This window comes from Poromitra crassiceps (assembly GCF_964638095.1).
Source record: "Poromitra crassiceps genome assembly, chromosome: 16".
NCBI classification, from domain to species: domain Eukaryota; kingdom Metazoa; phylum Chordata; class Actinopteri; order Beryciformes; family Melamphaidae; genus Poromitra; species Poromitra crassiceps.
This window is the reverse complement of record NC_139645.1, coordinates 15,530,741-15,546,856: the sequence shown is the minus strand read 5'-3', so window position 1 is coordinate 15,546,856 and position 16,116 is coordinate 15,530,741. Positions and strand designations below refer to the sequence as shown.

The following is a 16,116-nucleotide window of genomic DNA, read 5'->3' as shown; positions in this document are numbered from 1 at the left end:
TGAACAATTTTGACTCTAAAACTTTTTGTAATGCTGGTTTTGAGAGGCGTGAGTAGATATAGATAGATAGATACATTTGTATTTCTGTGTCATGCACCATATTCATGGTGCCCAACCCGTCTGGGCTTACAAGACACAAATCATTCAAGTTCAACAATACAAACAAATCAACAAACAGTTTTGTGGGAGTGGGAGTTTTGAGAGGGGTGGGAGAGGTTAGGTTTAGGTGACGGGGTGCTTGATGAAAAATGTTGAGAATCATCACTGCTGTCTGTGGACCCTCTCTGAAGGCATCTGGGTGCTCCTTCAATGCTGCATATAGCCTATCTGTCTTTCTGTGAGTGTGCTAAAACATAAAGGACAATTTCCCTATAGCACGTTTTATGAAATATTTGTGTGTGTGTGTGTGTGTGTGTGTGTGTGTGTGTGTGTGTGTGTGTGTGCGCGCGCGCGCGCGCGCGTGTGCGTGTGTGTGCGCGTGCGTGCTGTCAGCAGACTCGGGAAGAGCATGCAGAAATCAATTACAATTATTCTCTGTTGACAATGTAATTAAAGCCTAATGCACGCGCCACGTCAGCCTCTTATCTGGAACGGAGGGAGATTTACAAGCGAGGGAGCGCGCGGCGCGCATAGCAAATGAGTGACCTGCTGGCCGAGGTGACTTGGGCCGGGCCGTGATGACGCGGTGTGTCCCGTTAAGTTCGCCATGCACTGCTTTGGTCACACACTGATCTGAGAACAGCTGAGAGGCGTGAGGGGCTGGCTGTGAGACCTTCATGAGCTCACCTGGAGTCAGCAGATCCCACCGCCTTACATTACATTAGGCTACATTACAATGCATAAAATCTGTCATAGGCATTAAAACGGTGGTAACACACATAATAATACAGTAATAATAATAATAATAATAACAAATTCATTTTTTTATCTTATTTTTATAGTAGGCCTAGGCTACCACATAGTGTTATTCTTAGCACTACAGCTTTTGAAGAGGTCAAGCTAAACAAAGTAGTCTCGATTGTATAACCTATAGTCTATTAATTATTAAATGAATAGCCTACTTTGATATAGCCTAGGCAAATAGCCTAGTCTTCCAAACAAACAAATGGTTGCTAAGTAACACATAGTAAGTAGCCTACCGGTAGGCTTGGGATTGGTTAGTGCATTCATATGAATTTGATCAAATATTGATTTTTCTTTAGGCTTTCTTGTGCATGCAATATCATTCTTGCATGCAGCAGCTAACTTAACGCGGTTGCTATTAGCCTACATCCTGATATGAATGGTGATTTAACGTTAACGCTATAATGAGCTAGTGTGAGTTTATCTGTCATTTTACAACGAACCTGACTGCTATTCAATTCATCCTCCTGCTTCATTCACAAAAAGGCCTAAAGTTCACACTGCCACATCAGCATCAGCTTCGTGTGTGTGTGTGTGTGTGTGTGTGTGTGTGTGTGTGTGTGTGTGTGTGTGTGTGTGTGTGTGTGTGTGTGTGTGTGTGTGTGTGTGTGTGTGTGTGTGTGCGTGTGCATACGTGCGTGCGTGCGTGTGTGTGTGTGAGAGAGAGAGAGACACGCTGCTGAGAATCAGTCTTTATGGGAGTTTGGCCTATTCGTCAATAAAGACACGTGTTGTCAGTTTTATAATTAACAATTTGTCCTTATAATTAACGAGGGAAAAGAAGCCCGTTATGAGTTTCTTGGAGATCTCCACACACATGAGAGGACTTGGACGTAGAATATCCGTTTAACCAAAGGGAAAGTTGTGACAGTCTTATGCGCAATGCAGTGTTTTAGGACAGGACACTTCAGCTTATAGTAGGATAGGATAGGCTCAGCTGCTATAATAGTCGCTGCCTCCGGTTTCTCGGTACACACACGTGATCGTATAGGAAACAGCCAGCTCGTTGCATCAGACTTGAACAGATGAGTAGTTTCGTGACATTTTTTTTAACTTGATCAATGCTGACTTGACGCACGGAGGAACGTATAGAGCCCGCAGCGCGCTGCTGTGCGTAAAACCTGCCAAGTGGAAAAGCTATTATAGTCCAGGCCGTTTTTAGCCCTTCAGTCTTCTAACAGTCAGCTGTTTTTTTTTGGCTATACGAATTACACAAATATGTGTAAATGGGTCAAGAGTCGAAACTGATCATCTCACCTGTTTTAACAAATATACTTCAACTAAAGCGCTGTTTCTGCAGAGGCCTGCGTGCGTGCTCCACCACGGCCTGTAGAGACACATTATTATGAAGGCTGGATGTCCGTTTACCTGAAGGACTGTAACTGTAACAGAGAAACTCCATTCACTCAGAGCACATATTATTTATTATTTATCCTCCAATAAAACACCTGGAAATCCTTCCTCAAAACGAGGTGTGCGCGCGTGCGTGTGCGTGTGTTTGTGTTTGTTTGTGTGTGTGTGTGTGTGTGTGTGTGTGTGTGTGTGTGTGTGTGTGTGTGTGTGTGTGTGTGTGTGTGTGTGTGTGTGTGTGTGTGTGTGTGTGTGTGTGTGTGTGTGTGTGTGTGTGTGTGTTATACACATCCCAGGAGACAAGTGTATTAATCAGTTTTGAAAGAGTCGGTACCAGCACGCACGCACAAACAGCGTGCCCATAACGCACGCACGCACGCGCGCCGTCTTGGCTCCGGTGTGTCCCTTTAAAAACCAGAGTCCAAGGCCAATGATTTATCAAACTCCTATTATCAAGAACATGTCAAGCGAAGGGCACCTTGCCGCGCGCTGACGCACGCACACAGCCCTGCGCTCTTTCCCACGCACTGTACGCACTGCACTTCCACGCGCTATAGAAAGCTTTGCGCTAAGCCACGCGCTTCCACTCCTCTGCCGTCCCTCTCTCCAGCTGTTTCTGCCGTCCCGCGCAGCGCGCCTCCGCACACAGCATGGTAAGTGCCCACACACACTTCCTCTGCTTTTCTGAGCCACCGGTTCAGCTGCTCTCTTTGTTCACTTTCTTATTATGCACTTGTTCAGCTGTTTTCCTGCGTTTTGCCTGTTTTCCTGTCTTTCTTCATAAAGCAGAGACCAGTGGAAAGTCTATCCGGGATGCGCGCGCGCTGTCCGCGGTGCTGAAATGCAGCTGCAAACTTTGCTCGCTTTACCGTCATTCTCAACGCTTTTCATATCAAGGACCCCTCATTTAGTCCACATTAGACCCACAGATCCCGATTTGATTAGCTTTTGCATCCAGAACTCAAAGCTGAGAATATTTTAATTGTTAGAGATGATTTTGTCCAGAACTCCATGACTATTGTATTGTAGGTAGAGAGATATTACCTCTCTGCCTACCTACTGTCTACCTCTCTGTTAAACAGATGATCAAAGCAGCCATTCTTCTATAGCCTACATTCCCAAGTGCCTTAACTTATTGTAAATTAGATAATGCTGAAGTTTTAAAAACCAAAAATTCCCTGTGGACTTCCTGGAACCCTCTGAAGGACCGCTGCTGCTCACTAGACCCCACTTTGAGAACCTCTGCACTCTCAGCTGGTTAAAGTCGCAATGGATTAAAATAAAAAATAAAAATTACATTTCCTTCCACTATAGGCTATATCCATTTATTTGCATTAATTCGTTTTATATTAATCATATTATTGTATTCCCCCTTTTTTTAGCATTTTTTATTTTAGCATATCGTTGCTTTTTCTGGTGCCCCCCCCCCCCCCCCCCCCCCCCCAAAAAAAAAGCTAAATTACAGGGAGCCATTTGTAATTCCGCCCCGGGTCCGCTCACTGCTGTAACGCCGGTGATCGTGCATGCCTGCCGGGGAGAGAGACCGGCAGCTTGTCTATTGCCCATAAAACCAGTGGCTGTGTGCGTGTGTGTGTGTGTGTGTGTGTGTGTGTGTGTGTGTGTGTGGAGCTGAATGACATGTGGGGAAATGGGGCGTAAAATTAAAGAATCTTGCAGAAAGGAGAATGGGAGAAGCAACCCCCTCCCCAATGCCGCGCGCGCGCGTGTGTGTGTGTGTGTGTGTGTACCGGGTAGCCTATAGCAGAGCCAGGACATGCTGCAGAAAGAGGTGCTAAAACATCACAGAAGCTCCTGGTGCGGCTTTTTCAACGGAACTCGTTGTGTTGGCTGTTATAGTATCTTGGGAATCGAGGTGTCGAGTATCGTATCGTGGAATCGTGCATGCCGCTCATTAACGGGAGAGAGTGAGAGATGGACTGCAGCCGGTGTGTGTCGCTCTGTCGCCGCTCGTTTTGCTGACCCGTCCCTCTCGTGTTGCAGGATTTCTCCGAGCAGAGAGACATGGCCAAGCAGCCTACCGCTCCTACCGCCTACATCCCCGCGTCGCAGCAGCAGCAGCCCGACGGAGCGGCGGGACTTACAGCAAACAGAGCGGAGAGCGCCCCCTGCCAGCCGCCGCCGCCGTCCCCTCACTCGCACCCGGCGCCTCAGCCGCCGCCGTGCAACGAGAACAAAACTTTTTGTCCCAGCAGCACGGAAAGTAAACCCGGAGACCCAGAGACCAGTAAAGTCTATGGGACGTTTAAAAACCCCGCACCGGCGGTGCCCGGATCGGTGGCTGCTGGACCCGTGGCTCAGGCCCGGGCGGGGTCCGTCCAGTATGGCGACCCGCTCCGGGCCAGCGCGGAGCAGAACAACACCTGGACGGCCATGAGCCAGACTACCATCGTGCTGGGAACAGATGGGAACACGTCTGTGCAGCCCATCAGCACCGTGGCGACAGGGGTAAGTCAGCTCAATGAAGCATTTCCGCAACCGGGCAGAGAGCAGCTGCACGGACACAGCACTGCACTGGAGTTAGGTGCAGTATAGGGATGATGACGATGAACGATGATACGATGATATCGGCACCTCATCGGTATCGGCTGAAAAAAAAGCTTTTAAATGAAATATCAGCATCGGCTGATACATTTCTGCCGATATGACAGGCCGATAAAATGACGCTTTAATTATGCCCAAATGCTTGATGCTTACAGAAATAAAAATATGGCATGTGTGTATAAGCTAAGTTGAAGTAGTTTTCTTATTTTTCCCATGCAGTGAATGTGTAAAATTTGAAAAGCATCCTACTATGTTTGCATCTGCCAGTGGGCCATCACGATGCGAGTACAGTATAATAACACATAATGTGTTAATTTCAGGAGATAGCCTACTTGATGTTCTCTGAAATAGGTGAACAATGTGGGCATATCGCTATGCCATGGGCAAAAAGGGTATTTTCCAAAAGAGAAAATATCGGCTTATCGGATATCAAAAGAAAAAAAAAACAATATCGTGCATCCCAGGCTATGGATGAGATGCCATGTCTCTAGACAGCTGGCTGTAGCGACCTGCTGCCGGCTGGCTCCCTCCCTCCCTCCCTGCCTGGGGAGCCGAAGCCCCCGCGGGAGCGTTTGGAGAGAGAGGCCCCGGATCAGCTTCAGATCAGCTGCTGGAGGCATGGGCAGGCCAGGCAGTGTGAGGGCGAGGCGTGCCAGAAAACCTCGTGTTTCCCCTGGCGGCGTGTCGTGTGTGTCCACTGCTCCGGGTCATGTCCTTATGACGGACCAGGAAGTGCGCTTATAGGAAGTGCGCTTAATGACAAGCACATAATGTGCGGCCTGCGCAGCTTTCATGCACCATCACTGGAGCTCAAAATAAATAAGTGTGATTATTATTTAATTTATGAGGCACCTGTTTCTTTGATTGCTGTAATCAAATGAAATGTTTTCAGAATCTTATTTGTCTGTATGGAGAAAAATCAGACATACAAAAATATTGTGAGTGTGTTGTGTTTTCCTGCGTGGCGTGACGCACCGTCAGGGGGAAACGCACAGCAGCGCACAGCACACAGGCTGGGTGGATGTTAGCACTGAGCGAAGTGTCAATGGTTCATTTAACACAGCTGCTGCGTGCCTGCAGGTATACAGGCCTGCCTGCCTGTCTGCCTGCCTGTGTGTGGCTACTCTGCAGTAAACCGTGCGCTGGCCTGACTGAGGAGGCTCTGTGTAGCCTGCCAGCCAACCACAGTGCAGCGCTGAATGATGCGTGTTAATGCCGCACCTTCTGGATCCTGAAACTAATAGGCATCCCTGTCTGTCCAGGGTTCCCTCTGCTCTGTCTGCTGTCAGTCTCCAGTCTATGTGGGAAAGGTCGCTGCAGTATCAATTAGGCCAGTCCTTTCCATGTCAAGGACCACTCATTTAGTGCGCATTTAGAGCCTGCAGACGGACCTTAATTTGACGAGATTTTGTCTCTTGGTCTCAAATTTGAGTGTAGGCTATAGCCTATATTTTTGTCCAGAATTATTTGTATTTTTGGTAGAGATAACTGAAACGATCAAAATAGCCGAATCATTCTTCTACAGTCTTGTAAATTATACAACGTCATGTTGAATTAAGAATCCATCAATTTTCTGGGGACCCTCGTGGAACCCTCTCACGGACCCCTGCCTGGTGGTCCCCGAACCCCACATTGAGAACCGCTGATTTAGGCTACCACCAAAACTTGTAGGCTACTTAGTATTCGCTGATGTCAGCTAAATTTCCTCAGGTAAAGTGGAGCTGGATTGCTGCTATACTGAATTGGATTATTATTACACATCGCATGCAGTGGAGCTCGCAGTCAGCTCAGATGGAACTGTTCGTTTTAGGGCTGAGAAATTGCTTTGGGGTGATTTTCTTTATTTCTCTGAAATTGGTCTTCTTTGTTCTATAAAGATGAAAGATGAAAATTGTAGGATGGAGGGGGGAGGGGGGGGGGGGGTACATTTGCGGGTGGGCCCTGTATGGTGGCCGGTGTGGTACAGTAATGTGTTACATAAGGCTGCGGATTGTTTCCAATCCCCAAGAGGCCATTCCTCCCCTCCCCTCTGCGCGCACGCCTGTCCGGTGTGTTCTATAGATAAGCCCCATCTCCACCACCCGCCTCTCACTGTCAAATTTGGTGAAAACGAAAGCGAAAGGAAAGAGAATGGTAATTAAAAAAAAAACATCTGCTATAATAATGAAGTAGGTTAATGCATTAAAATATTAACATCTAAATTGTGATACAATTATTAAAGAGAATGTACAAAAGCAACTTGTCTTACATGGCTAGCCCTCTCTCTCTCTCTCTCTCTCTCTCTCTCTCTCTCTCTCTCTCTCTCTCTCTCTCTCTCTCTCTCTCTCTCTCTTCATCTCTCTCACACATTTTCGCACACACACGCTCCCATCTCCCTTGCATGACGCACAATCCAACCGAGCTGTTTAAGAATCTGAATAGGCTACAGTCACATTTTGAATGTGCTCAGCAGCAGTTGCTGTTGACCTGTTTTGTTGAGTTGTTTATTTGCGGAGTAGTTGAGCTCCTTTCTAGTCTGACACGAGATTCATGGTGTGAAATTCACAGCAGGCCTGCTGCTAAGTTACAGAAAATTGATAGGCCTATATGTATCAAACTGACCTCCATTTGATCTGATTTTTAGTGAAAATATCGCATTGGTAGGCTAACCATAAACGAAATTAACATAATCCATAGAACACAGTTTTTATTTAATTTGGCGAATCTTAATCTTTGTAAAAGTGTGCAATGGTATCATCAACTTCCTAGGGGTTTGAATAAAAATTATGCCCCAGGTCAAGTTTTGCTTTTTGGTCTGCCATAAAATCAGAAAGGGTCATTTACGCTTATTTTGCTCTAAACTCCTGATGATGAACGGGTTTGTTTGAAAATATGCCTATTTTTTTGTTCATATTGGTTGTGGTCCTTTGATTGATTGATTGATTGATTGATTGATTGATTGATTGATTTTTATTTTTGGCCCCATGTGTTTTGTTTGAACTATATGGGCTACACTCATGGCTACACTACAGTGAAATCAAATAGAATGCTGGCTGTGATCAAGCTGCATGTGGGTGATTGTGCAGAAGGAATGCAGAGAGAGGCCAGAGTTGAGCCATGCAGACACATTTTATTTTTTGTTTTCTCTCAGGCTGAAGATGACGATGACGAGGAGGGAGATGAGAATAAGGTCAGAGGAAACTGGACCAATAAGCTGGACTTTATTCTGTCCATGGTGGGCTATGCCGTGGGACTGGGGAACGTGTGGAGGTTTCCATATCTTGCCTTCCAAAATGGTGGAGGTATGTTTGTGAGAATTAAATCAATAATTTAAAGTCACATAACAAAATCATTCTCGACAGGCAGGGAGGAACTGAATTATTTCCCTTTACTTCCAGTGAAATTTCTCTATCTGTTCATAAAAATAAAAAATAATAAAAAATTGTCTCAATGTGGGTAATTTTTTTGAAAGATATGTATTTACATCATAAGACTTTGTAAGTGGTTTATTGTTATTAATATAATAGCAATAATGTGAATAGTAAAACTAATGTATGCAACCTTTATCTGTATAATAATAATACGGTAGTAGTAATAATAATAATAATAATAATAATAATAATAATAATAATATGCACATTGTTGTTGTTGTTGTTATATTATTATTATTATTATTATTATTATTATTATTATTATTATTATTATTATTATTATTATTATTATTATTATTATTGCCATTAGGTGGTGGTGGTGGTGGTGGTTGCATATCTAGTAGGCTAGTAGTAGCCTATTGATATTTTTTTCTATTGCTATTTTATTTTATTTAACTTACTTTGGGTTATTTCAAGCCAGCTATATAGACAATTTCCAGACTATGGTTTTTATTCATGAATCAATCGAATTATCCAGATTGTGTGTGTTGACTGCTTTCCTCTCTTAAACGATGAAATCAATTGATGATCTGCTTCTTCATCCATTGCATCTCGTTGGTTTTTTATATGGACTCTTTGTCACCCTCATAGCACTGCGGTTCCTTTCCGTCTCATTTCTTCGCAGGTGCTTTTTTGATCCCGTACCTGACAATGTTGGGCATTGCCGGGATCCCAATCTTTTTGATGGAGGTCTCGCTGGGCCAGTTTGCCAGCCAGGGCCCGGTGTCAGTGTGGAAAGCTATCCCGGCACTGCAAGGTAACCTGCGTCCACTGTAAAAATAACCTGGACAAACAATCAGATATAATAATAATACCCAAAATAATCCTCATTATACTGCACGCACCTTCAACTTTTTCCTTAAGAGTAATTTATATATTTCATTCTCATTTATTTATTTTAGGTTGCGGGATTGCCATGTTGATAATATCTGTCTTGATAGCCATATACTATAATATTATTATGTGCTGGACACTGTACTACCTGTTCGCTTCGTTGAAGGGCTCACTGCCATGGGCTAACTGTAGGAATGAGTGGAACACGGAGGAATGTAAGGACAAAGACATGCTGCTGTTAGGTAAGAGACACACACACACACACACACACACGCACGCGCACACACACACACACACACACACACACACACACACACACACACACACACACACACACACACACACACACACACACACACACACACACACACACACACACACACACACGCACACACACCAAAAGCACCCCTTTCTCTCTCTCTCTCTCCTCACAATGCGCAATGCGTCATGGCTGCTCAGTCGAGGTGTCTTACAAACTGCGGTAGCTATAATGAATAGTGACCTGCTGATCTCTCTCTGCAGTGTTCAGCTCTCTCTCTCTCTCTCTCTCTCTCTCTCTCTCTGCATGCCGCTCACTGTTCACCACATTAGAACAGCTTATTGTTGGAGCTGTTATTCCATATGGCGATGCAGGCCGGTGTGCCCAACTGATTGCCGCTTTTACCTGCGATCAAACAACATGCAAAATCCTGTGGTAATAGCAAAGATATGTGTTTGTGAAACTTTAATGTCTTGTAACCGAATAATCGATTGTTGCCTAAAGAAGTGTGTTTGTAATAGCCTAGTTGGCATAGCAGGCATGCCATTTAGCATTGGCACGATTATTGGCAATAGGCTACTTTGATGCTTGGTAGGTCTAATATCCTTGTTTAGGATTAGCCTAAGAAACTAGACTATAGCCTATATATAAACATGATTTACGGATTAATAAATTATATTTATAATGTGAGATTGCAGCAGTTATTTGTTTCTATGGTGCTGCAATGTGCAACTGATCTGTATCTGATTTATATTATAAATGTAGAAAAAAACACATTTTGACAAGAGCAGTGAAGCGGAGGTGTGTTTGACACAGAACTGCATCGAATAAATATTGAAATTCGATCCAGATCATGCGATATTTCCCTTTTTGCAATTTTGTGAATTCAGCACAAAAAGTGCTTGCTTGACAGATTTACTGTACAGCTGTGCTGCTGCAGTAGCTACCGCAGTGAGCTCGAGACTGACACCTGCTGGAGGAACTGAGTACTGCACACACACACACACACACACACACACACACACACACACACACACACACACACACACACACACACACACACACACACCTTCTCAAAATTGGGAGAAATAATAGTTAAATAAAGGGAGAAGAAAGAGACCCGCAATCATAAAATCTGTTAATGACACCAGTAGTAAAGCATGAAATGTCAATATCAAAATTGTGATCAAATAGAAAAGTGTACAAAATACATCTACAATACAATTCTATGTTTATATGTTGTACATGCCTATCTGTCTGTCTGTCTGTCTGTCTGTCTGTCTGTCTGTCTGTCTGTCTCTCGTATCTCCCTGCCTCTCTCCACATCTCTCTGAATCTCTGAGTGACAAATATGCAAACTGCAGTAATTCTTTGTAAAAGAAAAATATACAGTGTCATTCTCAAATTTTGGGAAATATATTGTCTTAAGTTTCAGTAATTCAGGAATAGAATAGAATATTGGGTGTAAGGCAGCAGTGAGAGTTTTATCTCATCTGAAGAAAACATACTGCAGACTATAAAAGAATGGAGGAACAGAGAAAGTGGAAGCAAGCAAGCTCAAAGTCAAAACTATAAAAGAATGCAACACGCTAGAGACAAGGAAGACACAGACAAGGATGTTATCAAACCATATTGAATGTATATTTAAACAAATTGTTGATCCTATGTGGGATAACAATCAATTGAAATCAAGATCTTTCTAGGTTCACTTCGTTTGTAGGCTGCATAAAAACTAAAAGCAGGGTTTCTTAGTTTATCTTTTGAACGTATAGATCTATAAAATGTATGTGGTAGGAGGATCATTTCATTTCTTCTTCTAATCGATTATTCAATCGACAGAAAATTAATCGCTAAAACTATTTTGATAATCGATTAATCCATTAGATTTAAAAAAATCTAAAGTCTCTGCTTGTAGCTTCTTAAATGTGAATAATTTATCGTTTCTTTAGTCTGATATATGACAGTAAACTGATGATCTTTGGCTTGTGGACTGTTGGTCAGAACAAAAGACATTTGAGGACGGGCTTTGGGGAAAAAGTGATCGACTTTTTTCACCATTTTGTGACATAGACCAAATGACTAATTGATTAGTCGAGAAAATAATCGGCAGATTAATCGATAATGAAAATAATCATTAATTGCAGCCCTAATCATTTCTCTAACTGACTCTGTATTTGATAACACCATCCATCGTAAGTCTGAGTGAATCTGACGTTAGCCGTTCCAGTTATTGTCTCCACACTGCAGTCAGTCCACATGTCCCACGGTGCAGCAGCACTCTGCGTCTCCGAGCCCCTCTGCCTCCCCCTGTTGATGTGTCCCACTGGGGAGCAGCACTCTCTGTGCCCCTCTGTCTGAGGAAGAGCAGTCTGCTCTAAACGTTACGACTGGTGCAATAGGAAAATCACTGGAGCCCTTGCAGTGGGCAAGCTGTTTTATTTATGTTTTATGTGTCCCACGGGGCGTCACACAGCACTCTGTGCCCCTCTGTCTACCCCTGTTGATGGGCCCCACGGTGCAGCAGCACTCTGGGCCCCTCTATTTTGCCTTGATGTGCCCCATGGTACAGCAGCACTCTGGGCCCCTCTATTTTGCCTTGATGTGTCCCACGGTGCAGCAGCACTCTGGGCCCCTCTATTTCCCCTTGATGTGTCCCACAGTGCAGCAGCACTCTGGCCCCCCTCTGTCGCCCCCTGTTGATGTGTCCCATGGTGCAGCAGCACTCTGAGCCCCACTGTCTCCCCCTGTTGATGTGTCCCACGGTGTAGCAGCAATCTAGGCCCCTCTGTCTCCCCCTGTTGATGTGTCCCACGGTGCAGCACCACCCTGGGCCCCTCTGTCTCCCGCTGTTGATGTGTCCCACAGTGCAGCAGCACTCTGGACCCCTCTGTCTCCCTCCCTGTTGACGTGTCCCAAGGGGAAGCAGCAATCTGGGCCCCTCTGTCTCCCCCTGTTGATGTGTCCCACGGTGCAGCAGCACTCTGGCCCCTTCTGTCTCCCCCTGTTGATGTGTCCCACAGTGCAGCAGCACTGTGGGCCCCTCTGTCTCCCTCCCTGTTGACTGTCCCACAGGGAAGCAGCACTCTCTGTCTCCCCCTGTTGATTTGTCCCACGGTGCAGCAGCGCTCTGGGACACTCTGTCTCCCCCTGTTGATGTGTCCCACGGTGCAGCAGCACTCTGGGCCCCTCTGTCTCTCCCTGTTGATGGCTCCCACAGTGAGTGAAGCAGCACTCTGGGCCCCTCTGTCTTCCCATGTGTCCCACGGTGCAGCAGCACTCTGGGCCCCTCTGTCTCCCCCTGTTGATGTGTCCCACGGTGCAGCAGCACTCTGGGCCCCTCTGTCTCCCCCTGGCTGTTGACGTGTGTTGGTTTGTGGTTGGAACAGACACCTGCATCCTGCGGGACAGAAACATGACCTCCATAAAGAACTCCAGTTTCTGTTTGTCTGCCAACACTGTGGGAAACCTGACTAAACTGCTGAACATGACCCTGGACGGCAACAGGACCTATGTCAGCCCCAGTGAGGAGTACTTCAAGTAAGTGATGATTATCCCAAACAAACAAACAAACAAACACGCAAACAAACAAACAAATAAATAAACAAACCCACAAACACTGTGACTTCTGGCCAAGAAACCAAACAGCAGTAAAGACTTTTCCCTGTCCTACATATGCAAATGTTTTAAATTCCACAACAAAACTTCGACCTGGCTGTAGATGTTACTCAAATCCTTTACTAGCAAAACCAATGCTCCATCACCCAGTCTAGTCTCAACACCAGAACCACGAGAGTTCTTACGCTGATACACTACGTTACTGCATGCTGCAGAGCTCTCTCTCTGGGTCTGGGACACTTTCCCTCAGAGGGCTGGTTATGGGAGGGAACCGTTCACTTGGCCAGTCATATGCCAGTGATGGCTTCAGTCCTCTCCAATCAGTAACGACTTTGCGATCAGACGACACGGGAGGTACAGCCCATTTGCTCTCTCATCGGTGCTACGACCTGTCACTCATTCAATTTCAACCCACCTTCAAAAACCAGCAGTGGCTGTGAAGTGGCACAGACTCACTTATGTAGTATGCGGAGTGCAGCGATTCAACGTAATATTTGAGTCTGGGGAGAGACTACACCCAGTCTGGCAGTACCTCAAAGTACCAGTACCTCAAAATTGTACTTCAGTAAATGAACTTAGTTTACTTCTGATGATACTCAGTCAGCACACTGAGGTTGGTAGAAAAACGTTGAAATAATTTCCCTTCGTTTCACTTCTCCTTCAGGCACTGCTGTTTGGCTTTCTAGGACAGAATAGATGGGTTTTATTTAAAAACTACATGCTGCATTCTTCTCTGTGTTTATACTATCTGCTGTCCCACCCCTCACACTCCATGTTTCGCTGTTGTCAGGTGAAACCCTTGCATCGCTGGCGTGTTCACTTTTCAGGAACTTTCGGAAAATCAGTCTCGTTTTGAAAGTGTTCCTTAGCCCCAAGAGGTCATAGAACGTCCTCAACCCACAGAGGAGCATGTGATAGTTCAATTTAAGTTACAACAGAGTTATGAGGTTTTCACCTGACAATGACGTTATATAGATGCGTATTGTTTGGAGTTTAATCAGAGTTTTCAAGCCAAGTGTTGCTGTTGAACACCCACCCGCAGGTACAATGTGTTGAAAATCTCCAAAGGCATAGAATTCCCAGGAGACATCCGCTGGGCGTTAGCCGGCTGTCTGTTCCTGGCCTGGGTTATCGTCTACGCATCTCTGGCCAAAGGAATCAAGTCATCGGGAAAGGTACGCTGACGGAGACACACTGTCACAAACAAATCCTCCACCCCTGATGCTCTCACCTCCATCCAGCACCAGGGAAACAGGAGTTAGTTATTGTTCAGGCCGAATTCTTGTGACATGTCGCCCTCTAGTGGCGATGGAGATGACATGCACCGCTCTGCTGTATTATAGTGATGCTCTGGAAGGAAGGATGGTATACAACGTTAATGCACAACACTGGTGTTGTGTTAAAGGATACAGTGTGTGATTGTATTCCTGTATATAATGAGTATCTCTTCCATCCCTGTGTAGTTGGGCCCACAGACAATATTGTCTCCAAACAAACAGTCAATTTGGACTCATTGTTGCAGAAAGAGGCAGCATAGCTGTTTAAACTGACAGCTGATTCTGGAGACAATATTGTACTACAGGTGTATTATAAGAGACATCTCTCACCGGATCAAGTTCAAAATCCTGGTCACCACTTACACTCATCCCCTCTCTCCTCTGGTCTCTCTGGTCTTTATCCTCATACTCATCCCCTCTCTCCTTTGGTCTCTCTGGTCTTTATCCTCATACTCATCACATCTCTCCTCTGGTCTCTCTGGTCTTTATCCTCATACTCATCACATCTCTCCTCTGGCCTCTCTGGTCATTATCCTCACACTCATCCCCTCTCTCCTCTGGTCTCTCTGGTCATTATCCTCACACTCATCCCCTCTCTCCTCTGGTCTCTCTGGTCATTATCCTCACACTCATCCCCTCTCGTCTCTGGTCTCTCTGGTCGTTATCCTCACACTCATCCCCTCTCTCCTCTGGTCATTATCCTCATACTCATCCCCTCTCTCCTCTGGTCTCTCTGGTCATTATCCTCATACTCATCCCCTCTCTCCTCTGGTCATTATCCTCACACTCATCCCCTCTCTCCTCTGGTCATTATCCTCATACTCATCCCCTCTGGTCTCTGGTCTCTGGTCGTTATCCTCATACTCATCCCTTCTCTCCTCTGGTCTCTCTGGTCATTATCCTCACACTCATCCCCTCTCTCCTCTGGTCTCTCTGGTCTTTATCCTCATACTCATCACATCTCTCCTCTGGTCTCTCTGGTCATTATCCTCATACTCATCCCCTCTCGTCTCTGGTCTCTCTGGTCATTATCCTCATACTCATCCCCTATCGTCTCTGGTCTCTCTGGTCATTATCCTCACACTCATCCCCTCTCTCCTCTGGTCTCTCTGGTCATTATCCTCATACTCATCCCCTCTCGTCTCTGGTCTCTCTGGTCGTTATCCTCACACTCATCCCCTCTCTCCTCTGGTCTCTCTGGTCATTATCCTCATACTCATCCCCTCTCGTCTCTGGTCTCTCTGGTCGTTATCCTCACACTCATCCCCTCTCTCCTCTGGTCTCTCTGCTCAGGTGGTTTATTTCACCGCCACGTTCCCCTACGTGGTCCTGGTCATCCTGTTGTTCCGAGGCGTGACGCTACCCGGCGCCGGTAACGGCATCCTCTACTTCATCACCCCCAAGTGGGAGAAACTCATCGATGCCAAGGTACCTGGTCGTGGACGGGTTCTGACCCAACTCAGGATAACACAGGGAGGGACTGTTCCAAAGTTCAATAGTCACTGCCCACTTTATTAGGTAGGCTACACCTGCTTGTTTACACAGCCGGTGTAACGGTAGCCAGCCCTAACACGCTCGAGCCAGAGCCCATGGTTTTTAGCTTCCTCGCTCGAGCGCCCGCCTCCCATGCCGAAGGTCCCGAGTTCGATCCCCAGCTGCAGGTGGCACAGGTTACACCTGAATCATGTAGTTGCAACTCAACATATAAAACATGCAGACATGGTGCATGTTATGGAGAATTAACTGACCAAAAAAAAAAAAAAAAGTATTTCATTTCTCTGTGACTTTAAAATCCAAATCAACAAGTCGTTTGCAGTCAGTTTGACCCGTGCTGCTCTTCTCTTCTCTTCTCTGCCAGGTGTGGAAAGACGCGGCGACGCAGATCTTCTTCTCGCTGTCGGCAGCG

The 16,116-nt window shown here is 45.6% G+C and overlaps 1 protein-coding gene across 1 annotated transcript in view; it reads left to right on the top strand.

The window, feature by feature from the left end:
* Positions 1 to 636: 636 nt before the first annotated feature.
* slc6a5 (solute carrier family 6 member 5) overlaps positions 637 to 16,116 on the top strand; it is a gene marked incomplete at both ends in the record, with an annotated part of 29,779 nt that continues 14,299 nt past the window's right edge. The window contains 9 exons of the mRNA XM_083653157.1: positions 637 to 657; positions 4,255 to 4,719; positions 7,946 to 8,096; positions 8,851 to 8,982; positions 9,128 to 9,301; positions 12,705 to 12,855; positions 13,976 to 14,108; positions 15,504 to 15,638; positions 16,069 to 16,116. The exon at positions 16,069 to 16,116 is cut by the window's right edge and continues 56 nt beyond it. Coding sequence (XP_083509283.1) covers positions 637 to 657; positions 4,255 to 4,719; positions 7,946 to 8,096; positions 8,851 to 8,982; positions 9,128 to 9,301; positions 12,705 to 12,855; positions 13,976 to 14,108; positions 15,504 to 15,638; positions 16,069 to 16,116 — 1,410 coding nt within the window. The remainder of the gene's footprint in view (positions 658 to 4,254; positions 4,720 to 7,945; positions 8,097 to 8,850; positions 8,983 to 9,127; positions 9,302 to 12,704; positions 12,856 to 13,975; positions 14,109 to 15,503; positions 15,639 to 16,068) is intronic.